Source organism: Notolepis coatsorum (genome assembly GCF_963971535.1).
Source record: "Notolepis coatsorum genome assembly, chromosome: 12".
NCBI lineage: Eukaryota > Metazoa > Chordata > Actinopteri > Aulopiformes > Paralepididae > Notolepis > Notolepis coatsorum.
In genome coordinates, this window is record NC_140176.1 from 42997735 (window position 1) to 43022703 (window position 24969).

Consider the following 24969-nt stretch of genomic DNA (forward strand, 5'->3'; position numbering starts at 1 on the left):
GTAGCTGGCCGACTAGATACCGTTCGGTTAGACAATGCCCCATCATGTATTAAACTAAAAGTGAATAGTTGACTGGGTCATTTTGTAACGGTAGCTAAGCTAACGTTAGCTCAGGGAGACGCCGACAGCTCCCGTGTCCCGTCCCACTAGACCCGTGTTTACATGCGTGCGGTAGGGGCTGGCACGCCCACTGCGCGAAGCCTCCTAAATAACTTTTTCCAGTTCGCACATATCTATTATCTATGACTAATTCTATCTATTTTTAGGGGCAAATGCCAGTGAAATAGTCGCGCTGTGGTTACATGACGTCATTGCTATTTTAGAGCTGCACTACCGGTTACACGGTATACTCAAAATCCATACCGTAGAGCAAATTCATACCGTTTATACCGTATACCGTTTATACCGTCCACCCCTACTTCCATGTGTATAAATTGAGGAAGGCGAGAACACTCTGCCGCGCGCTGCAACACACAGTCAGAGCGGCAGGCGTGCGTAAGGGGGCGTGCTAGCGCGCGGTCACGTGGCCGTCGTGGCCAATCAGAGAAACGCTGAACGCAAGTTAGTTACCTTAAGTGTTCACGCGACCAGGAAGCTTTTATTACTTTTATATCATTTTTAAGCCACATTTATCTCTACGGAGGTAAGTGAAACAAATCTTGAGGAAACAACTTTTGACTCAGATAAGTCTTTTGTGGTAGACCGATCGGCAGACCGGGCAGGTGGGCCCACTGTCCACGCAGAAGGCCTCAAATGCCTCCAAACATCGCTGGTGGAAGAGGTGTGAGCAGGACAGGAGCACGGCGCGTCTGCGTTGGTCCTGGGTGGCCGTCGTCTCCCCCCCCGTGCCCTGGCCAGGGCCACACAGCGAGGTGAGGCAGATGGGACAGTCCCTGACGTCTCTCTGGATGACCTGTCGACGGGTGGAAACGGAGGATACGTCACAGACTGGTGGTTCGCTCAACTGGCCACCCTCATCACAGAGGCTTTGGAATGGGTTCAATTGTTGATGAGCGAGTCTCTCATAAGCTGTTACTAAACAGTTTCTCACCGGATACCCAAGTAATGCACGTATGCAACAATGCACAGACAAAATCCATTGACCTGGCTGGGTCATAATATCCCCAAACGACAGTGCCTAGGATATTATGGATTTCCCCAGTGGTGGAAGAAGTACACAGTTCCCTTACTTAAGTAAAGCCCATTCAAGTCCTCGATTCAAAATCCTACTTAGGTAAAAGTAGAAAAGTATTTGATATTGAATGTACGTAAGTATCAAAAGTAAAAGTATGCGTTCTACATGATGTTTGTGTATTCCAGTGCTTAGGAGCGTTCAATCGTCGAACCATTGACCTCTAAACTCTAAAGGTTAAAGTGGTATGTGGTCCAGTTATCCTGCTCTGATTACATTCAACAACTATTTGAAAGTACATTATCTTCATCAATTCTTGCCATGTTTTCTATGCAAATTCTTTTTCTTCAAAGTAACTAGTAGTGGATAAATGTAGTGGAGTAAAACTAAATATAGTGGAGTGAAAGTACAAAGTTTCCTAAAATGAAAAGTACAAGTACTGTACCTCAAAAGTACGGTACTTGAGTAAAAATACTTATTTACTTTCTACCACTGGATTTAACCCGACCGCCACCACCAACTCTGAATGCGATAACTCAAATACCTTTTATTAAAATATTTGTATTTGCTGTGTACATTCATGACCGCTAGAAGAAGAAACCTATTGATTTTGGTGACCCCATGACCTTTCCTTTAGCACCACCATCAGGCATTACATTTTATAATTAGTGTATCTCCTAATCCGTTAATGTCTTCTCATTCACAACAACTTTGTCAAGGACCTTTGTCAAGGACCTGTGATTGAATTTCTGCCATCTTGAATTATTGGGAAAACTAGTTTTTCCCCTACTTCCCCCAGCCTGTTCACCTGAACATGAACTACTCCCCAGCGGTTAGAATCCGGGCCGTTCAGGGGATATACCCGCTGTCGAGACCAGAGAGATGTTTATCAGCTACACCCTGTAAAAACTGGAGTCTGCAGAAGCTCCGCCGATAATAATTAACCCAAAGGCAGCTTCCTTTATTCAGACACCACCAACACTGTGCGCCTCTTTAAACGACTCCTTTACAGTGTTTGCTCCCAGGAGCAAGGTGTGTGGTGAAAACACCACCTCACCTTTTGCTACCCGGTGTCAAGGCTGAGTGTCCCCTGCTCTGAGTGTTCCGCTGCCCTGAGTGTCCCCTGCTCTGAGTGTCCCCTACCCTGAGTGTCCCCTGCTCTGAATGTCCCCTGCCCTGAGTGTCCCCTGCTCTGAGTGTCCCCTGCTCTGAGTGTCCCCTGCTCTGAGTGTCCCCTGCTCTGAGTGTCCCCTGCCCTGAGTGTCCCCTGCCCTGAGTGTCCACTGCCCTGAGTGTCCCCTGCCCTGAGTGTCCCCTGCCCTGAGTGTCCCCTGCTCTGAGTGTCCCCTGCTCTGAGTGTCCCCTGCCCTGAGTGTCCCCTGCTCTGAGTGTCCCCTGCTCTGAATGTCCCCTGCTCTGAATGTCCCCTGCTCTGAGTGTCCCCTGCTCTGAATGTCCCCTGCCCTGAGTGTCCCCTGCTCTGAGTGTCCCCTGCTCTGAGTGTCCCCTGCTCTGAGTGTCTCCTGCTCTGAGTGTCCCCTGCTCTGAGTGTCCCCTGCTCTGAGTGTCTCCTGCTCTGAGTGTCTCCTGCTCTGAGTGTCCCCTGCTCTGAGTGTCCCCTGCTCTGAGTGTCCCCTGCCCTGAGCGGCCACGCCTGAGCGCTCCCCCCCCATGCCCTAAGTGTCCCATGCCCTGAGCGCCCCCCCCGCCCTGAGTGCCACCCCCCCCCCCCCCTGCCCTGAGCGCCACCCCCCCTTGCCCTGAGCGCCACCTTTTCACACCAGACCCCTCCTCCCCACCACCGGCTGCCATGAAAGCCATGTGCGCTACACACAATGGAGCCTGCGGAACTGCAAATCTACACGTCTTTTCAGTTCCTGCGCGGCCGAGGCGAGGCGATGAAAAGCCTTAGCGTGCGCTGATCAGACTGGCGGGTGTTTTTTTTTTTTTTACAAAGAGGATTATTAGCCTACCCCACCGCTATTCATTGGCAAAAGTGAATGATCACCTTTGGAGAGTTTTGTACTCTCTATATAGCAGCTGCGATGCCATCGCGCTCTAAGGCAAGCGCCAACATGTCGGGTAAAAGGCTGGGCTACGAGGCGGGAATAAGTCTGGGATTAGATATATTTATGAGGCCGTCTTTGATGCAAACACCTTGAGGATGAACTCTATTGATTTTGGTTCCGCGGCACCTTTTCCCATAGCGCCACCATCAGGCCAAACATTTATTTAAAAATTGGTGTATCTCGAATACCTTTAATTAAAATGTTTTCTCATTTGCTGTGTACATTCATGACTCCTAGAGGAAGAAGCCTATCGATTCTGGTGACTTTTCCTCTAGCGCCACCATCAGGCTCAGTTCCATGGCCATCATGCGTCTACTCATGCACAACAACGTTGTCACAATGAAGGGGGGAGATAAGTCTGTGATTAGACATGGGCGGCTACGTGGCGTAGTGGGCAAGGCGCTCGCCACGAATGACGGAGACGCTGGGCTTGCCTGTTCGAGCCCAGCGCTCCACATTGCTTTCAGTTTAGCTGGTCGTTCATACTAATACACATTGGCCGTATTAGGGGGTGGGAAACTGATGGGTGGGGATCGGGCGTTGTGGACAGCGACTCCTACAGGTCGGTTGGTGCGCCTGCGCAGTAGAATCAGGAAGTGTCGGGGGCAGCGTGAGCCTCCCACGCGTTACTCCTCGCCACTGAGAGATCGAGCTGCGCAGGTGAAAAGATGCGACTGCTGTTACCTCAAGTACCGGAGGGGACTTGTGCTATGTATGACTTAGTCCACATTGCAGCCGGCTTGTGGGAGGCAAGAAACAGCGTTCGTGACAGGGGAGGGTTGAATTGGATGATACGAAATTGGGATGGGAGAAAATATAGAAAATGGGAGAAAAAGTGGATAAAAAAAAAAGTCTGTGATTAGACATATTTACGAGTCCCTCTTTGACGCAAACACATGGTATTTTTGTCGAGCACAGAGGCCGCGAGGGTTCCCACCGACCTGGTGCTGTATCCCGTCCCAGTCGACCCCCCGCGGTCCGGCGAGGCGCTCGCGCTCCAGTTGGCGAAAGGCGCGTCTGCTCGACGCCACGGAGCGGTCGACGTCGCTCAGGAGGGCCTCCACGTCCGCGTGATGGCAGCAGCGTAGCACGAGCCGCTCACTCAGCTCCTGCAACTGATTAAGAACGGGGGGTTTGACACACAGCGGAGAGAGGAGAGGACATGCTTGTTTCAGATGCACCGTGGAGTCGTCGTGTTCTCAGCACCGGATAATTGTGTGTGCTTTGTGATGACGCCCAAGGCTTTGTAAGGCCTGCTGACAGGATGTGGACACTGAGCAGATCAATGGCGTCACACTGGACACTGAACAGGGAGAATTTATTTGAAGATTGCACTACATCCATACCTAATTTTTGCATTTTGTACCTCATTGTTTGCATTTTGTACTTTAGGTTGTACTTTAGTTTGTATATAGTATATGTTGTATAGTGTTTGGACTTTATTCTCTTTACTTTTTTTACTGTATGAAGCACATTCTCAGAGGGCTCATACAGTACCAAACAGTAACAAACAGTACTGTATTTGCAAATCTGGTATGTCATAAATGTATAGATGTAGCAGTACTGTCTATCTGTATGTCATGTGTAATAATAATGCAGGACCTGCTCAGAGGTCTTTAATTGGCATGCAATTATCCTCAACACACACACACACCGGAACACACGCGCATGCATTGTCTCTGTAGGATCGCCGATGCGATTCGTCTCTGCGATTAACCCATCCCGTCGTCCTTCCCCCCCAAGGGCAGCCGGGAGCAGACAGGCGTCAACGTGAGCTGCGCCAGGGGACCAATCCAAGTGCTCCTGTCCGTCTTCGTCAAGGACACCACAGCGTTAGCGATCTGTTGTTGTGCATGTTTTTCCATTGGGTTTATCTTATCGGGGGGAAACCCTTGCGAGCACGGGGAGAACATGCAAACTCCACACAGAAAGGCCTGGGAGATACCCCACCTGGGTACCTGGCATCATGGAAACCTTGTCCCCAAGCGGGAATCGAACCCTGGACCTTCTTGCTGTGAGGCGACAGTGTTAACCACTACACCACCGTGCCGCTTGTATGTCATATATGTTATGATAAATTGAAAATGGGGGACCCTGATGTAAACAAGATGAAAGTCTTTCTCTGGTATGCATCCCCTTAACAATTGTATGTATTGAGCTGTACTGTACTGTACCTGTATCTGTTAATAAAGTTTTCAATCAATCAATCAATCAATCAATACATACCAAGCATTCCACTGGAATGTACTTTATACGTGAGAAATAACACAAAACTTTTACTTGAAACTTGATGGAAACCAGTATAAAAAGAAAAGGATAGCTGGTGCTGGGAGGCATGGGAATGAACACACACACACACATACACACACATGTAGTTGCTTGCTTGCTCGCTCGCTCGCCCACTCTCTCTCTCTCTCTCTCTCTCTGACACACAAATATGTAATTGTTCTCTCTCTCTCTCCTTTATCCTCATGTACACACTCACTCTGTGTCACGCACTCATATGTCGGGCTTTGTCAAATAATCAAATAGTTGATTTAATTTCATCGGCAGATCTGTGCAATTTTGTTTCTTGCATGTAATCGTGCAGAATGATCTTTCGCTTTGACCCCATTCAGCACGAGGGGGGGGGGGGGGGACAAACTTAGATAAAAAACATTGAATCAATCAACAAATAGTTTGATCGACTTAAGACCAAACTGACCGATTAGCGGACTAAGTAGGATAGCCCTACTCATACATACAGTATGTGCACTTAAAAGTAGAATCTGTAATGCCCTCGAACAGTGACCTCTGAGCAAAAGAGCCCCGCTCGCGCTTTGTTTACATTTCTTGTTTTGGTCTGACGTGTGGGTGTGGACTTTAGTAAGTTATTATGCTGTGAATTTCTCTAGACCTCTGTTTGCAGAACCTGAGGTGTGGCCACCAGTAGCAACCCCTCCCCTATGCCCGCTAAATCCAACCCACACATCAGACAAAAAAAACTAAAATGCAAACAAAGCGCAATACCAATACCTAGAGGTCGCTGTTTGACAATGTTACATATTCTACCTTTAATCTAGCTCCTCCTATGTCTCTCGTCTCTATCGCACACACACACACACACACACACACACACACACACACACACACACACACACACTCATCCCTTTGGCCGTCCCAATGACATCACAATTGCTTTACAGCCAGGCTTTTATCACTAATTAAACAACTGTTAACCATGGAGGATGGAGGCTTTTACGAGCCTGGCTGACTTTTCTACAGTCAAGGCAAACAACACTGGGCTCTGGTGAACTTTGCCTTGTTTCACAGTCGACGTGGGCCAGACGGGAAGGAGGGAGGGAGAGAGAGAGAGAGAGAGAGAAGAGAGAAGAGAGAAGAGAGAAGAGAGAGAGAGAGAGAGAGACGGAGAGAAAGAAAGAAAGAGAGAGAGAAAGAGAGACAGAAGAAAGAGAGAGAGAAGGAAGAAAGAGAGAGAGAAGGAAGAAAGAGAGAGGGAACGGGCGAGGAAGAGGAGGGACGAGTGCAAAGGCGTTATCTGGACGGGCAATCCATCTAACGTGTCAGTGGTTATCCCCTCAGCGTGTTGACTCTGGGCCGGACCTTCTGAAAAGCCAGGGCAGAAATGGAAAGCTGCTCAGTCAGGATCCGAGCCGATAAGATTCCCAGCTCACCGGCCTGGTTATCTTGAAGGTGTTGTTGCCGGGAACACCTGCGGCCTGGTGGAGCAAACAGGCTTTATTGCCTCCGCCTCTATCGTCCAGTTTGAAGAGGAAGTAGGGCAGTACAGCGTGTCGGGGGGGGGGGGGGGGGGGGGGGGGGGGGGGGGGGGGGCACGGCGCTGCCCAGACATCTGCCCGACGACAGAAGCCGACTGACAGAGGAGTGGCTGATCTCTCATCTGCCTGCGCCACACTAAAAAACACCTGTTTGCAGTACGGTTGATACAAAAATCGGTTCATCCCAGCCACCTCTATAGGCAAAGAAAACAACAACTAAAAACAGTGACCTCTACGCAAAAGAACCCCGATTGGTATTGTGCTTTGTTTACATGTTTTGTTTGGTGTGTGGGTTGGAGTTGAGTATGGATGTAGGGAAGGGGTTGCTATTCACAGTATTATAAAGTTAGTAAACTCCAACCTACTGGCACATATCAGACCCAAAACAAAACATATAAACATAGTGCTGTTTGACTGCATTACAGATTCTAGCTTTAAGGATTAGTTCCCAAGGACATAGGCGGCGGGTGAGCTGGACTTTAGGGTAGGCTATAGAGGGGATAGGACTCGCACGGAGGGCGCAAAATTTTTCTTTTCCTTTTTCTTTTTTGCTTGCACGCAAACGGTGCACGCAAACGGTGCTGTCCAGGTTCTGATTTCATACAATACACACAACCCACTAGGCTACAAGATACAAGATACAAGAGTTTTATTTGTCACGGCATACAGGTATACAGTGAAATGCGGGGGGTCTCGCCCGCAACAATGTGCATAATACAAGTAATAATGTAATATAAGAGTCCAACCAATAGAGCGACATAGTGCAATAAACAAGTAAACAAAGTAGGCATATCGGTATCTGTACATTCTTAAAGTGATCTTTCCTTCTGTAAAGTGTCCGTAGTGTGAGCGTGTGCAGCAGGAGTGTGTGTGTGCTCATGTTAAAGTGGCTGCTAGTGTGTGAGCGTGTACAGTGTGTGTGTTGTGTGTGTGCTCATGTGTGCTTGTGCGTGGAGAGTTCAGTCTACTACAGCGAGCCCCACTCATTTCATATAGTGCAAATTAATTGTTCAAATGAAGGCATCCAATATGATTAACCATTGTCTTACCTTAATGCAACAAAATAAAAATGCGACGTTTCGCGCATCAATGATCTTTTCTGCTTTAAGTTTGTCTGTGAGATCACTTTCAATGTGAAGCGGACTCAGAGTTGACTGTCTCTCCTGGCGCATATTGTTGTTCTTCTTAGCCAGTTTCGGATGCGCCTCATTGGGAAAGACCGTTCACAAGTTGCGGTGCCGACGACAATGAAGGAAACGTTTTCCGTAATTTGGATCTCATCATGCTTTGAAAACAATGTACATAGTAGCTCTAAAAAGTTTCCACGGTTTGATTAACTCTGACTCAGTCTCATCATGCCCTCGTAGAGCAAGCCCTTGGCCTCAGGTGATCCGTGTTATGCCCAGGCGGCATGTAACTTGGAATGGAGTTCCAGGTCTTGGCAGCTCTCACGGAGAGGGCTGATTTGCTAAATGTACTTGTCCTTAATGGAACAGCCAAGTCACCCGGTACAACAGTTCTGGTGAACCTGGAGGTGAAAAAATCGGAAAGTGGGAGTGGGGCTAGACCATGGAGGATTTTGAAGACCAGACTGGCATCGGTTAGTTTGATGATGCGGCGTGATTGGTTACTGCCTGCAGTCTGGAATGTTAAACGGCCACGACACCTACTGCCATTGACACCTTGGTTGGCCGACCCTTGCGTATTGTCACCACCGGGCTGCAGCAGCCCACACACACACACACCGTAGCCTAGGCTGCCTATAATAATGCGCAGACTGGGGCTGCTGGTTTGGGTCGGCATAGCCTAGCCTGGCCTTATATAACCGCCACCTATGCCCAAGAACCAACATCAAGGGCTCAAGTCTCTCTGACTCAAAAGTATGGGGCTGTCTCAGGCACGCTCCTATATGCAGAGAATTGGTCAACGTTCCACCGCCAAACATCTCTGCCCAAAACTGGAAGTAAAATAACCGGTGCTATGCTTTTATAAATAAGAACCAAAATTAGATGAATTGGAAAAAAAGTTAAATAATTCAATTTCACAGCGTCCGTTTAGTCACTGTGTCCATGGAACGCGGCCATAAAGAGATGGTTTCCTTACGCAGAAAAGACACCATAGTCTGTTTACTTTTCTGATAGCTGCATAACTCCTAAATGTTCAGACAAGCTTAATAGTTGGTTATGAGTAATATTTTGCATACACCCAATTCAACGATATAGGTGCATTTCCTTTGAAACTAATTTGATCGCCGATTTGGTACAGATTTTTGCCCTCTTGGTAAATGGTGCATTTATATAGTGCTTTAATCCAAAGCACTTTACAATTTTGTTGCTCACATCACCCATTCACTCACACATTCACACACTGACAGCCAAGGCAACCATGCAAGGTGCCAACCTGCTCAACCGGAGAAATTAGGGGTTAAGTGCCTTGCTCAAGGACAGTAGGACACTTTGACAAACTGCCCTGGATGAGAGGGAATTGAACCGGGAATCTTCCGATTACCAGCAGGTTAGCATCTTGCATGGTTGCCTCTGCCGTCGGTCTGTGAATGTGTGAGTGAATATGTAAAAATGTGAGGAACAAAATTGTAAAGCACTCTGGATAAAAGCACTATATAAATGCACCATTTGACCATTTATCCTGTCATTTAAAGTTTGAGTTGCTTCGACGGGCCAGCGGCGAGGACCACGTAGACTCATCTATTAAATCACAGCGCTTAAGTGCATGTGGGTATTCGTGGTTGAGTCTACATGGTTCTCATCTAAAGAGTTCACCTTTAAACACAAACCACCAGACGTACTTAACAGTGTGGGGTGAGGACGATCTTTTCAACCTAAAACCAGGGTGATGATAAGACAATTGTGCATTATGAATAAGAGTAACAACCCCCCTACACACACACACACACCTCCTGAATCCTTCATTTAAAATAAGAGAATGCAGTAAATTGAATGCATTTATATACTGTACCGCTTTTATCCAAAGTGCTTTACAGTTTATGCCTCATATTCACCGATTCACTCACACATTAACGGCGGAGGCGACCATGCAAGGTGCCAACCCAGTGGCGGCTCGCCACTGGTGGCGCTAGGGCGCCGACCCACCTGTTAAATGAGAGAAGAAGAAATTTTTTTTGTTTTTTTTGTTTTTTGTTTTATATCCCTATAAATAATATAAACATGTTTAAAATGAATAATATTTACTCATTTTAAGTATGTTTGTATTTCCAATGCACAATATAACGTTATTATCTAAATTAAAAAAACAGCGTTTTCATGGGCAGGAAGTGACGTTTTTTTTTATTTTTTCGTATTTCTCGCCCGGGCAAGAAGCGATAGCGCTCTGACTGCGCGTCACAGTTTGATCGCTGTCTCCGTCACAGCCAATCAGTGCATACGGCGTTGTGCGTTGAAATATGACTATTATGTTGGAATCCGAGCGCGATTTGAAGCGGTCTAGAAAGCAGCGTGAACTTCCGTGAGAATTTCCATAGCCGCATTTCGCGGAGACGCTCTCTGATTGGCCGACGCCAGTATTTTTTTCTATGGCAGAATTTCACAGAGACGATCTCTGATTGGCCGAATCCAATTTCTAATGTTCCAATTCTAGCTTCTAGCTTGGTTCCTGGTACTAGGACTGTTGTTTGTCTTAGAGCGTGCCGTGCTGTGACTGCAAGTTCTTTAGACTGTTAAGCTTAGGCACTCTTTCAAAGTTGGTTAAGGTTAGAGTTTGTCTTAGAGCATGGCGATAGAACGCCAGGTAGTTTGCAGTCTGTTCGAGCGGAAATTGACAAAGGAATGTACTTGTTGAGTGTTGTGCTAACGTCGACGAGCTCAGCTGAGCTAACACTTGGCTAACAAGCTATATGGCGGATTATACACGTTTCCTGCCCTGGACGTTTCAACTAAACAGTGAGTCTCTCTCTCTCTCTCTCTCTCTCTAACGTTAGTAGTACTACTAGGCTGGTGCGGGCTAACTGGCTATCGTTCTGGGAGCTAACGTTAGTAGTACTACTAGGCTGGTGCGGGCTAACTGGCTTAACGTTAACGGTTGTAAATAGTTTTTTTAGGAGCAGTACTACTGCTGGCCATTCATGAAGCGAGACATTGCTGATTGTTTATTTATCGATGGCTCATTGATTTAACTACTGCAGCTCTCTCGGATTGAAAATACGTGGATTATGGCTTGTTCAATATTGTCTATGTTTGAATGAATGAATGAATGAGAACTTTATTAACAGATTGCAGAATGGGTACAATACAGTACGGCTCAATACACACAATTGTTAAGGGGATGCAGACCAGAGAAAGACGTTTGTCTTGTTTACATCAGGGTCCCAGATTTTCGATTCATATCGATAGTTTAATAGCTAGCCTTGGCTCGTTTAACAATATGCAAAATATGTGTACAGCCCTGTACTCATACTGAAGTTATTCTTGGTATATAATAGGTCTGATTGTGTAACGAATCGATTCCACGTCGCGCTGTGTGTGAGAGAGAGAAGGAGAGAGGGAGAGATCTGCCTGTGTTTGGAGACGGGCGAGTTTTGTTTCTAACTTTTCTATTTATATTGTGTTTCAAGTTGTGAATTAGAGTCTAGACTATACTTTATTTGACTGGTTGTGTGTTGTTGTAGTAACAGCTGAGCGACTCGTTCATAAGAGCCGATTCATTGCCGTGAGCGTGAGTCGAATCGCTCACGTCTTGCCATGAGTCTTGCGTGGTACAGTACTGTACTGTACATGTTTGCAAAATATTTGGTATAGCGCCCCTAGTGGCGAAGTACCCAGCGGCCGCCACTGTGCCAACCTGCTCATCGGTAGCAGTTAGGAGGTTTACCTTACCTTACCTAAGTTACCTTGCTACCTCTCTATCTTTTTAATGCTCGCTTATGCCTGTATTTTATACTGTTGTGAAGCACTTTGAACTGCAATTTCTGTATGAAAAGTGCTATACAAATAAAGTTATTATAAGTGCCTTGCCCGAGGACACTTTGACATGCTGCCGGGAGGAGCTGGAATCAAACCGGGAACCTTCCAATTACCAGACGACCGCTCTACCTCCTGAACCACTGTCACCCCAGAGAAAATGTAAAGATTGATGATCAGGGGGAGGTTCCATCATACAGGTCACCAGTCACAGACGAGTCCTTCGGGGGAGGTTTCTCACTAGGTGGCAATCTTCCCTTTTCCACTGAGCCGGCGTGAAGCAACAAGACCTCAGTGTCCTTCTGCTGGCCGTCCTTCAGGCCATCCAGCACTTTCTCTTCAGAGTCCAGCCCTTGTACGGTTCTATACCAGGGATGAACCAATTCCAATACTGGTATCGGATATCAGGCTAATACCAGGTGAAGAGGGGGTACCCGGAGGAGGATTTCCGCCATACTAAAATATCATACCAGCAGCTAATAACATGTCAGAAAATGTGGCACATATTGGGGAACATTCTCAAAACCAATGGACAAAGTAAATGTTTTTTTAGCAAAAGTAATGGATCAGATTGGTACTCACCGTTTGCTGACAATTAAAGGGAAAATCCACCCTAAAACAGAATTTACATTTTGCTATTCCAATTATCTCAGTCAGTTAAGTTAGTATCTATAAATATAAACCGTCTCCCTGGAAACCAGAGCATTAAAACTCAAAAACATTTTGGAATATGTCCATTGTCAATTAATTATTGGGTGACTTTGTGGGCTCATAGAAATGTAGTTTGAGCAACTACATCCTAATGAGTTTTATTCAAATGTAAGGCAAAAAATGTACTTATATCTCAGTAAAATCACCATGGGCACTGTCATAGTGTCCTAGGAGTCAAATCACCATGGGTACTGTCATAGTGTCCTAGGAGTCAAATCACCATGGGTACTGTCATAGTGTCCTAGGAGTCAAATCACCATGGGTACTGTCATAGTGTCCTAGGAGTCAAATCACCATGGGTACTGTCATAGTGTCCTGGGAGTCAAATCACCATGGGTACTGTCATAGTGTCCTAGGAGTCAAATCACCATGGGTACTGTCATAGTGTCCTAGGAGTCAAATCACCATGGGTACTGTCATAGTGTCCTGGGAGTCAAATCACCATGGGTACTGTCATAGTGTCTTAGGAGTCAAATCACCATGGGTACTGTCAGTGGCCTAGGAGTCAAATCACCATGGGTACTGTCAGTGGCCTAGGAGTCAAATCACCATGGGTACTGTCAGTGGCCTAGGAGTCAAATCACCATGGGTACTGTCATAGTGTCCTAGGAGTCAAATCACCATGGGTACTGTCATAGTGTCCTAGGAGTCAAATCACCATGGGTACTGTCATAGTGTCCTAGGAGTCAAATCACCATGGGTACTGTCATAGTGTCCTAGGAGTCAAATCACCATGGGTACTGTCATAGTGTCCTAGGAGTCAAATCACCATGGGTACTGTCATAGTGTCCTAGGAGTCAAATCACCATGGGTACTGTCATAGTGTCCTGGGAGTCAAATCACCATGGGTACTGTCATAGTGTCCTAGGAGTTGTTCCACTATTCACTGTCTTATGGAGCAGCTTCAGGATTGTCTCTTGATGACATCATCACTACAGTCTAGTCTCTGGTGTTCAGCTTAACACTTTGAGTGCCAGCAGGGGGCGCCAGAAATAGCGCTTGAGTGCCAGCGCTGTAGTCAATGAGAGGGCGATCACATTTGCGAACGCATAAACTATATCTTAAATTATGGCTATGTGTCTAATACGCCCGTCGCTTATCAATGACTTGTTTCCAGTCAACATTGTCAAAACGGATTTTTTTTTTATCTGTTCATTTCCTTTTTATACCATTTTGAAAAACGCTCGTTTTTTTTAAACTTCCACAAAAAAAAGATTCTGCAGGAATCGCGCTTTACTGGAATACACAAAACACGTTGTCATTTTTCGGCCTATTTATGAATTGTTTTCAAATAAATGCTAGATTATCGATAGTATATGTGTTCTTATGCACGCTAGAGAAGCGGGCTGAAAAATCGATCATCTTATTTCCTGATCAGCACACACACACTCACAGTCACACACACACATATGGGACACGCTGAGATATAGGTGAAAAGAGCTCTGATTATCCCAAGACTGGTCAAATAGATTCCTTACCTCAGATCAGATGTTCTCCAAAAAGATTATTCCAATTCCTGATCGCCATTCCAAATATCGATCACGTTTATTGATCCAACGCGGGGTACTGGTAACACAGGTACTCAAAAAACTGAGCGCCCTCCAACCGAACAAGGCCACTGGCCATGACAACATCCCCTCCAAATTCCTCAGAAACTCAGCAGCCGCCATCACCCCAGTCATCACACACATAATAAACCTCTCCATAAAACAGGGACACGTCCCCAAGGACTTCAAAATTGCGAGAGTAACACCCCTGCACAAAAAGGGCAGCAAATTAGACCCAGGCAACTACGAACAGGTCGAAAAGTACCTTGCGGAAAAAAATCTAATCTACGAATTCCAATCTGGTTTCAGAACATCCCACTCCACTGACACATGCCTTCTCTATTTGAACGACCACATCAAACAAGAGGTGGACGCGGGGCAAATACTGCGGCATGGTCATGCTGGACCTACAAAAGGCCTTCGACACTGTCAATCACACCATTCTGATTGACAAGCTAAAAGCAATTGGTTTTGATAGTCTATCAGTGAGTTACAGGTTGAAAAAGCCCTCAGCTCGGAACTAGGCAAAATCTGCATATGGCTCGCCGACAACAAACTATCATTACACATGGGCAAAACAGAGTCCATTCTCTTCGGTTCAAATAACAAACTCAGCAAGACCGACGGCTTCTCAGTTACAGTGGGTGACAATATTGTCACAAGGAAAGATGAAATTACCTACTTGGGTTCCATCCTAGAGGCTAATCTTTCCTGTGACAAAATGGCATCCAATGTAATAAAAAAAGTCAACCAACAAACTCGATTCTGGCAGGAGCACTCATTCAAGGGTACTACGACTATGCTTGCACCTCATGGTACCAAAGCACCTCAAAGGCACTAAAAAACAAATTACAAACATCTCAAAACAAACTAGTCAGACTACTGCTTGACCTGACTCCTAGAACCCACCTCACCCCTGCCCACTTTGACAACCTAGGATGGCTTAGAGTAGACGACAGAGTACAGCAACTTGCAATGGGCCTGGTCTACAAGATACACTACACGACCAAGGTACCCATGTACATGTCAAAATACTTCCCAAAGGTCAGTGAATACCACGATCACAACACCAGAGGGAGCTCCACAAATCATGTTAAACCCAGATTCGGCTCAAACAAGGGACTAAACACGTTTCGCAATTATGCCACATCAATGTGGAACGCCCTACCCAAAGCTGTAAAGGAATGTGAATCACTACCCACCTTCAAAAACACTCTCAAAAAACACCTACGGGAGACTGCAAGTCGAAACTGGCCCCTACAAATGTCCTAACCCAGTTGTACAGTAAATGACCAAGTATGGCTTTGTCAGTATTCCAATGTACAGTGTACAGTGTCCCCCCCCCCACCTCCAATGTACAGCCCCCCACCCACCCACCCACCCAACCCCACCTACCCAACCGCCTCCAATGTACAGTTTCTACGTCAAATGTATATACACTCTTTTTCTGGACACTTTTTGTATCACAAACAGTACTGTATTTGCAAATCTGGTATGTCATAAATGTATAGATGTAGCAGTACTGTCTATCTGTATGTTGTGTATGTCATATATGTTATGATGAATTGAAAATGGGGGACCCTGATGTAAACAAGATGAAAGTCTTTCTCTGGTCTGCATCCCCTTAACAATTGTATGTATTGAGCTGTACTGTACTGTACCCATTCTGCAATCTGTTAATAAACTTTTCAATCAATCAATCAATCAATCACATATTCCACGCTGTTCTGAGGGTGGGCAATGACTGGGATCGTCTCCGGTTACATGCCTGATAAGTAAAATGTGGATTGCGGACTCTTTTTTTCCCATCCATTTCATTCAGTCCAATCCAATGGTTGCAATACCATCCGGAGAGACGATAGGGGGCGGTATTTTCCCTGTTCGAGCTCAGACAGATCCCCACTGGTAACGTGAGGCTAGATTGATGAAAAATGAATGGAAATCGATAATAAAAAAAATAACGATTAAATAACGAGATTTCTTGTTCTTGGCACTCAACGCATGGCATGAACTAACAAGATTTCTCGTGGCTGGCACTCAAAGTGTTAAGGAGAGACTTGTTGAAACGCATTAGTATTAATATTAGTATTAGTATGGTATTATAGAAATTACACGTGAATTTTATTTCAATTGGATTTTCACTTTCAAGTTTAGATAACTGCATCCCTAATCCATCCACTGGGACAGTGGCCATAACCTGAAATGACATCCAGCATGTTTCTACCACCAACGACACCATCCCTCCACACACACACACTCTCTTTCTCACGCACACACACACACACACACACACACACACACACACACACACACACACACACACACACACACACACACACACACACACACACACACACACACACACACACACACACACACACACACACACACACACACACACACACACACACACACACACACACACACACACACACACACACACACACACACACACACACACACACACACACACACACACACACACACACACACACACACACACACCTATCTGAAGGAGCCCCGGCGCCCGAGCACACAGTGGAGGACCCTTGCTTTTGTGTTGACCCTGGAATGTCCAGACTGTTTGACCAAAACACACACTCTCCATAATTAGTTGACAAACAGTGTATGATTCACACGGCATCAAAGGAGCTCGAGAGGGTGAGAATGGGCGAGGGTGTGTGTGTGGGGGGGGGCAGGGAGTCCCTCTGTTGTTGAAGCCCCCATGTCGACTCGCTGACCTCAGATGTGATGGTGGTCACAGCCTGCAATCGACCAGCTAACTAGTGGGAATGTTAGAGAGGGGGGGGGGACGGGACTTGAAGACGATGTTCACACTGCAAGCCTTAGTGCTCAATTCAGATTTTTTTGTTTAGTTTTGATTGGTTGTTCACATTATTATATCTTTTTTTTTACGTGGCCAATATCAGATTCCAGTGTGAACTGGTCTCACGCTCCTGAACTGACCCACATGCATAAATAAAGTTTTGCTTGTACAGAAGTATCACCCCGAATAATATGGTAAACTCCTCACTGTCCACCTCCATCACAGCTGTCTTCCATGTTTGTATTCCCAGAGTGACTCCTGCCAGCGCAGAATTGTGATGAATGTCAATCTAGAGTGACATAAAAGTTGCATGAATTCCGACATGACTGAATATCCGATTTATGACCACGTATGAAAGTGGTCCAAATCAGAATTGAACAGATCAGATTCCATGTGATTTGTGCTGTTCACATGGTCATGAAATAATCAGATTTGAGTCACATAATGAGCAAATATAATCTGATTTGGGCCACTTTCGCCAGCAGTCTGAACGTAGCCATAGAGGCGGAGCCGTGACGTGTTCACCATCACGGTGTTCATACTCAACGTGGCAAAAAAACACATGTTAAACTGTGCTGTGAAGGAACAAATATTAAGCCCAATATTTTAAGCCCATTCAATTGTTATTATCAGAAAACAAATGCACCGATTATAACCGACAGGGGAGAGATAATTGCACTTATTCCAATTCAACCGAACCTGTTAAAAGAGGTTTCTTGGAACGTGACAATATCTTGAAATTAGGCAGGTCACTCCTCTTTCAATATATTTCAATATAAACTAATTTGTATTGAAACAAGTGACATTTTCTCACCCCGTTGGTGATTCTTCCACCTGTAATATTAATAATCCACACCGGTCTGTACTTACCTGCACATACTCCTTTTACATATCTGTAGATACTATATCATCTATATCTGTACATATCCCTTACCTACTCTTAGGCTACTAGTTACGCTGCTGGCCAGTATGACTACTACCATAGTGTCTTTATACCTGTATCACTGTACATATTAACACTAAAACTCTGTACATACAGTACATCTGATTAGCACAACACTCAGTACGGTACTCATTTATATATTTTATACCTAGTTTAATCACCTGTACATTGTACTGTATATTACTATTGCACTTTACTGTTACATTTGCACTCTGGTTGGATGTCAAACTTATTTTCGTTGTACTGTAATTGTGCTGTATGATGACAATACATTTTAATCTAATCTAATCTAACTAATTAAACGTGATTAATTAAGATCACTTGTTAAGATAAATATCAGTTTTTGCCATGTGACGAGGCTCTTTACGACATTTTAACACATGTTTTGTGTGAATCCCATTCTTAGCCTGGCATCTAAACTCACCTTAGCTTCGAAGAATTTGCGTCGTAATCGTTTATCCTTCGGCGGGACGGTCTTCCTCACGTTGGCGTACCACTTTCGAGTGGCGTAGCCTCGCCAACACGCTTGGATCCTGCAGACGAGCAGAGGAAACACGCAGAGAGGAAACGTGCAGAGAGGACAGTGAACTAGCGATCAGACGCAAACTGTGTTTCTAAATAACCAACTTAATGTCATGCGGCAGTCATCCCTGTTGCCCCGGGACAGTTCGGTCAATGTTTAAGAAGATGCAATGCTCTCTCCTAAAGCTAGAAATAAGAGAGAGCATCCTAAAATGTGTGACAGGGTATCTGCTAGTTTCAACAAGTTAGATATAAGGCTTTTTAAGACCTTTTTAATACCACAAATTTAGCAATAGAGCAAAAGATTAATACCAATTTCACAACCATACTAGCAATAAAAAAAAATAACGTTCCATACAAGCTCTGTTTAGCCCCGCAAAAAACAACAACTTGAATACAAAAACATTTAATATAATTTCATCTCCAGCCAGGCTGCCCCCCCCCCCTCCCCCCAAATGAATACCTGTGCAAATTAAATGTGCCTTAAATTGAGAATTATGAATGTAATACTTTTTAAGACTTGTGATGTCACCTGGATGTACAGTAAAAGCTGGGGACTGCTCCATTGAATGAATGGGACACAGCGGAGGAGTGTAGTTTATACTCAAGTACTGACCAGAATTTAAACCTAACTTCGGTAGTGAGAGCTCACACAAACATACATTTTGTATCAGCCCGCAAAGATCAGATCAGTTTTCTAGTTTCAACAGGCTTCCTGTCAACATTCAATTTCATAAACGAAGAACATTTACTAATTGGGGTATTGTTATTTTTCGTGAACAAAAATGTATAATGTTGCTGGCTTGTATAAATCACTACGTGGTGATGGATGGTGTGTGTGTCGCACAATTGACCTCTCTCAAACCCTGCCCCCCTTTTCTTGATCCTCCAATCACAACTGTCGCTTTCCTCTGTGCAAATTTGCGCCCCCGCTTACCTGGTGGCGCACCGCTGTCGGAAAAGGCAGGCCGCGTCCATGATCACCCGCGTCTCGTACTGCTCCTTCCTGCACAGCGGGCAGCACTTCCTGCCCGAGAAGCGCTCAAAGGAGCGCACACATGCTCTGTGGAAAACGTGCGAGCAGGACAGCAGCACCTAGGAAGGACATCGATTGAGTTTAGAATCATAATTAAACCACGTGCACCACACAACACAGAGCATCGGTTCTCAACCTTCTCTCACCTCAAGGTGAAATTGGTATCTACCTTCTTGTCTGACTCTGGAGAAGACCATAAGCACATTTCCCATAATGTTGACATGTTCCTTTAAATTAAACAATTCCGCATGTTTCTGGGGACCCCCTGGGACACCCTCAAGGACCCCTGGGAGTCCCCCGGAGCCCACGTTGAGAACCACTGACACAGAGCAATGCTGAAAAAAAAAGTAGATTATGGATACATGACTGTAGCGGGGGAGCCTATTGAAGGTGTATGCTGGTTTTCTAAGGTAAGTCCTGTGAACGTGTTTGTGTGTGTGTGTACTTGTACTGTACAGTATGTGCTCACTGTTGACATGTAGCGTGTGCATATGCTTCAATGCTTTTGTGAAAACTGTGTGTGTATGTTTGGGTGTGTGCATACATACCGCCCCCCACCACAAGCAGTGTTAGTTCGACTCTGGCCCGTTCACGCTTTAAAAAAAAAGTTTTTACTTTCGCTGATCCGAAACGTAAATATATATATAACATAACATACATTATGTACCTTTTTTCCTCTGGTCAATTAAGTACTTTATTTACGTTTTCTGATGAGACTGTGTTGATACATGGGCGTGTGTGTGTGTATTTGTATGTGTATGTGTGTGTGTGTGTGTGTGTGTGTGTGTGTGTGTGTGTGTGTGTGTGTGTGTGTGTGTGTGTGTGTGTGCTATCCACCGGGGGGGGGGGGGCAGAGAGAGACAGTGGGAGACCAGGCTGCTATGGTCGCCTCCACCTATAAGACAAACTCTTATCGTACAGGAGGCTATGGAGCTTGGCACACCAACCTGCTCACACAGAGCTCTCCAGGGCAGGGGGAGGTATATTGATTTCCCATTGTTTTTGGCCTGACCAACATACTCCATCACTGGTGAAAGCCCCCCCAACAGTGCACAATATCCAGGAGCTCAACAAAGCCATTAGACCGGGGAGAGGTTTCTCTAGGAAAGCCTCAAGGTAACTTGCTCTCCTGAAAAACACACAATGTACCAGACAAACACACAATGTACCAGACAAACACACAATGTACCAGACAAACATACAATGTACCAGACAAACACACAATGTACTGTACCAGAAAAACACACAATGTACCAGAAAAACACACAATGTAACAGACAAACACACAATGTACCAGAAAAACACACAATGTACCAGACAAACACAATATGTTGGTACAGTACAAAGGGAAATCAATGGCATGGGAGATTTTTTGTAAGTGTTTTGTGGTAGTTATTATTCAAATGATTTTGATTGATAAAAAAATGCACACTTGATGAGTTCTTAATTGCCCAATTAATACAGGAAATTAAGAATGTGGCACATGACACAACCATTTCATATTATGAACGAAAGACTAGTAAGAGAGTAAGTCAAGAGATCTCCTCTTGTCACTTTTGCCTTGTTAGCAGGCATTAATTAACACCCCCACCCACCCACCCCTGAGTCAAACTAATATTTACACGTGCGTCTATGGCAACTGTGCTTTGTGAGGCTGTCTATTCTAGCTCCTGCATTCTTTAGGAGATTGGCATCTTAAAAGGGGATCAGAAAGGTGTAAAGGACTGAATGACCCTCACAGTAACACACTGATTGCTACATCATCGCGTCACAGTTGAGTTCCGAGGCAGTATGGGTAAATTTGTACAGTCGTCTACAGGAACTAGAGGGGGAGGACTTTGTGTGTGTGTGTGTGTATACATGTGTGTACCTGTCTACGCGTCTGTGTCTGTGTGTATATATATAAGTAAGGGCCAGGCGATGTACTACTCTTGAGAAGAGATGGGAAACATTGAGAACATTCAGGAAAGAGCTTTCCATGCAGAAACCAAAACGACAGCTATTGTACTGTCGATTTTGGGGGGGGGGGGGGGGGGGGGGGGGGGTACCTGAGGCTGGAGGCAGAACTCTTCCCTGCAGATCACACAGGGCCGACTAGAGTCCCCTTCCTGAGCAGACCTGGCCTTGACCTGTCTCCACTGCTCCACAGTCAGCCTCCTGGCTGGGCACGCCACCAAACCCATCTTCTGAGCTATAAAAAAAACACACCAACATTTGAACCCTTGCAGTGAAGAATATGTAACTCTGTTTTTCCTTTTTTTGGACAGCCCTGTGTATTTGCAGTTGTAAAGTCGATCAAAATCACTCAGGAGTGTGAATGTGATGTCACAAGAAACTTGACCTTGTTTCTTTGTCTGAAGGATGAATTTATTAACAGTTTGTTTTAAATTAGGTTTGAAGGCATGCAGGTGGTTATTTCTCCACCTAATGTCAGACGAGGTGGTGCTGGGTCAAGCACATACTCTGTCTCCTCTTGTGCACCTTGGTTCTGGAGACTTCTCAGTTTTCTGCCACCTCCGTCTTGGTGGGTTTTGGTGTCTGTGGTGGCTTTCCTACAGAACCTCGACTTCACAGGGTCGCACACCACCGACTTGTTCTCAAGCTGCAGGTTTCGTGAGATGTGGTCTTGAAGGGCGACAGAGGTGATGACCAACTTGTTGGTGATGCCGTTTGAGGTTGAACCCTGTAGACCATGTTATTGATTTGTATTGTCCATAATCTTAATTTCTGTTTAATTAATTTCAATGAGTGTGATACAGCATAACTAAATGACATACTCTGTACAGTACTTTTTTTCTTTATCAGCCATATTGGAGATGCAATCACACACCAAGCACATCTAGCCTACTTGATTGTTGTAATAATAGTCTGGTTAAAAAAATTATTTACTTCCGTGTTCTCCTTTGTTTTATGGCCGTGTCCTTGGGAACGTTCGCACATTTTATGAAAAAGATGATAGCGGAAGTGAGCGTTTTAACAAACGGAGCTATAAAAGTGGGTTTTAACAAAGTTGTGGTGAGTTGTCTTGTTCTCTCTTACCATACTATAGCGTTAATATTACAACAACAGTCAAGTATGTATGTGTGTTGCGGCTACGTTGCAAATAGCGACCGTCAAACTAACGTTAGCTATCCATAATGAGCAAATACACAAAACACAAAGGCTTACCGCTACTCTAACAGTTTAAAAACAAAGTGAGTCAATAGCTAGACTAACTAACTTAGCTGCAACCAAACCTTCCGCATTGTCATCATGTATCCGTTGAAGCAGTGTTTACATCGGTTACTATAGGTAACCTGTCACATCCCTCCTCCCTCCACCATCATCACCATCCTCCTCAGGTCTGCCCTAGTCCGCTCCGTGGGAATGTTGGCTATTGAAGAGATCGAAGACGAAGACCGTTATTTATTGTCTTTGTTGAAATTATTGATGTTATAAACATGGTGCAATCAAATAGGTGTTCTATCAATGTCATCCTTCCAGTTGTTTTCTTTGATTAATAAAGGGGAATAGCCCCCCAGGACCAATATCTGAGTATATTTGTGCTGTTATACAGTTTAGTAGCCTATTCAATGATGTAGGAGGAGGAGGAGAGATAGAGGTGGAGTCATTCTTTGTTCTGACTTATCTTGACTGACATCCTCTGACCCAAAATAAAAGAACCAACTGGTCTGGACTGTAGACAGCCCAATGAGTTTTATACTATGATATTGTTATTAGTTATGAATCGAACCACACACATAATTGACCCTTATCCCCAGAAAACCACACTTGGAAATCACCTTTACCATAATCCCCAGGTCATTGTATATGGAGATTTTAGGCTACATCTTGATAAAGTGCAGGCTCAAGTCTTTGTTCTCTGAGTTTGGGAGGGTTACCTCAGACAAACCATATAAGTCTGTTTCAAGTTTTCAGAGGAACAATGTTTTCAAACGTTATTATCTAGTGTTGTGTTCACTCATAGTTAAAGACAGTAGAGGTTGAGTACTTTATTATAAGATGGTGAGTTAGAGTGTTGTTGTGTTCACTCATAGTTAAAGACAGAGGATGAGTACTTTATTATCTAACAATGGTGAGTTAGTGTTGTGTTCATTCATAGTTAAAGACAGTAGAGGTTGAGTACTTTATTATCTAAAGGTGGTGAGTTAGTGTTGTGTTCATTCATAGTTAAAGACAGTCAAGGTTGAGTAGTTTCTTGTGATATATCACATTCACACTCCCAAGTGATTTAGAATAACTTCACAACATGGACTGTCCACAAAATGTCAATATGGTTCTTCAGTGCAAGGATTCAATTGACCGTATTCAAATATTGGTTTGGCTGGTTAGACCTATGAACAACAAGTTACATTTAATGACATTCTCATTAAATGTTCAAAATCTGATCGACACATATCCATCCTCCTCTTTCGATAACTCTAAATTGTAGAGGTCCACACTCCGCCCCTTCTCTCAAAGGCCAAGTATAATGTTACGTGATACCATAAAAAAAGAAGAAAAAAACCTGGTATATCTGAGATGACATGTTCCCACTAATGATTATTTTATTGTGGAGAGAGAGAGATGTCAGGGAGTAGCTGGATTGCTGGAACCTGACCAAAGGAGGCTAGAGTTAGTCTACGGTGTGTGTGTGTGTGTGTGTGTGTGTGTATGTGTGTCTGTGTGTCTGTGTCTGTCTGTATGTGTGTGTGTAGGTGACTCACTGAGCTGTCGTCAGAGCAGGCGTTTGAACAAAGCTAAGCTGCTCATACCTGCGACGTGAGCTAAGGGAGCCCTCCCAGGTCACCCCTCGCATGGAAAACCATACACACAAAACACGTAGGAGTCGTCTCCAAAACCATCTTTTTGTGTGTGGGCTCGATGAAAAGTTAGCTTTATTTCTCACACAGTGTCGGGGTGTGTGTGCGTGCGTGTGTGTGTGTGTGTGTGTGTGTGTGTGTGTGTGTGTGTGTGTGTGTGTGTGTGTGTACGCGTCTCTCCTTAAAAATGCTTTACAGCCTTGATTGACTTTGATGTGTTCAGACAGCATCGGTGAAAACAGATGGCCGAGGAGAGGGGTCGACAGTGAGGCCTGTCAATCCGGGCGAGTCGTCTTAAGAAAACAAAGTGAAGACCCGACTCTCGGGTGGGGGGGGGTGGGGGGGGGGAGAGGGAACCCCGTGTGCTTCTCAAGAGGCTGCCGCATTCTTGAGATTAGGGCAAGAATAACGCAGACCACTGCCGTTAATGCCCCCAGACAAAGGCGTGGAACAATTTATTAGTTAAGAATTCAAGCCCCAGGGCTCAATCAAAGGGCTGTCGTCCGCAACGCCAGACTCCAGGGGCCTGGGTTTTTTTTTTTTCAAAGTAAATAATCACGCTTAAAAGATACGGCAAAGATGGGGCTCAAGTCGCTCATAAAGCAGGCATTCTTCCAACTGTCATCAGAATGGATTTTCGCCGTGCACTTTTATTTTCAACAGGGAC

General features: G+C 45.0%; 1 protein-coding gene across 1 annotated transcript in view; it reads right to left on the minus strand.

The window, feature by feature from the left end:
• Nucleotides 1–679: 679 nt before the first annotated feature.
• rnf32 (ring finger protein 32) overlaps nucleotides 680–24969 on the minus strand; it is a gene marked incomplete at both ends in the record, with an annotated part of 34331 nt that continues 10041 nt past the window's right edge. The window contains 6 exons of the mRNA XM_084325822.1: nucleotides 680–913; nucleotides 4143–4316; nucleotides 18367–18475; nucleotides 19402–19559; nucleotides 21549–21691; nucleotides 21925–22183. Coding sequence (XP_084181948.1) covers nucleotides 680–913; nucleotides 4143–4316; nucleotides 18367–18475; nucleotides 19402–19559; nucleotides 21549–21691; nucleotides 21925–22183 — 1077 coding nt within the window. The remainder of the gene's footprint in view (nucleotides 914–4142; nucleotides 4317–18366; nucleotides 18476–19401; nucleotides 19560–21548; nucleotides 21692–21924; nucleotides 22184–24969) is intronic.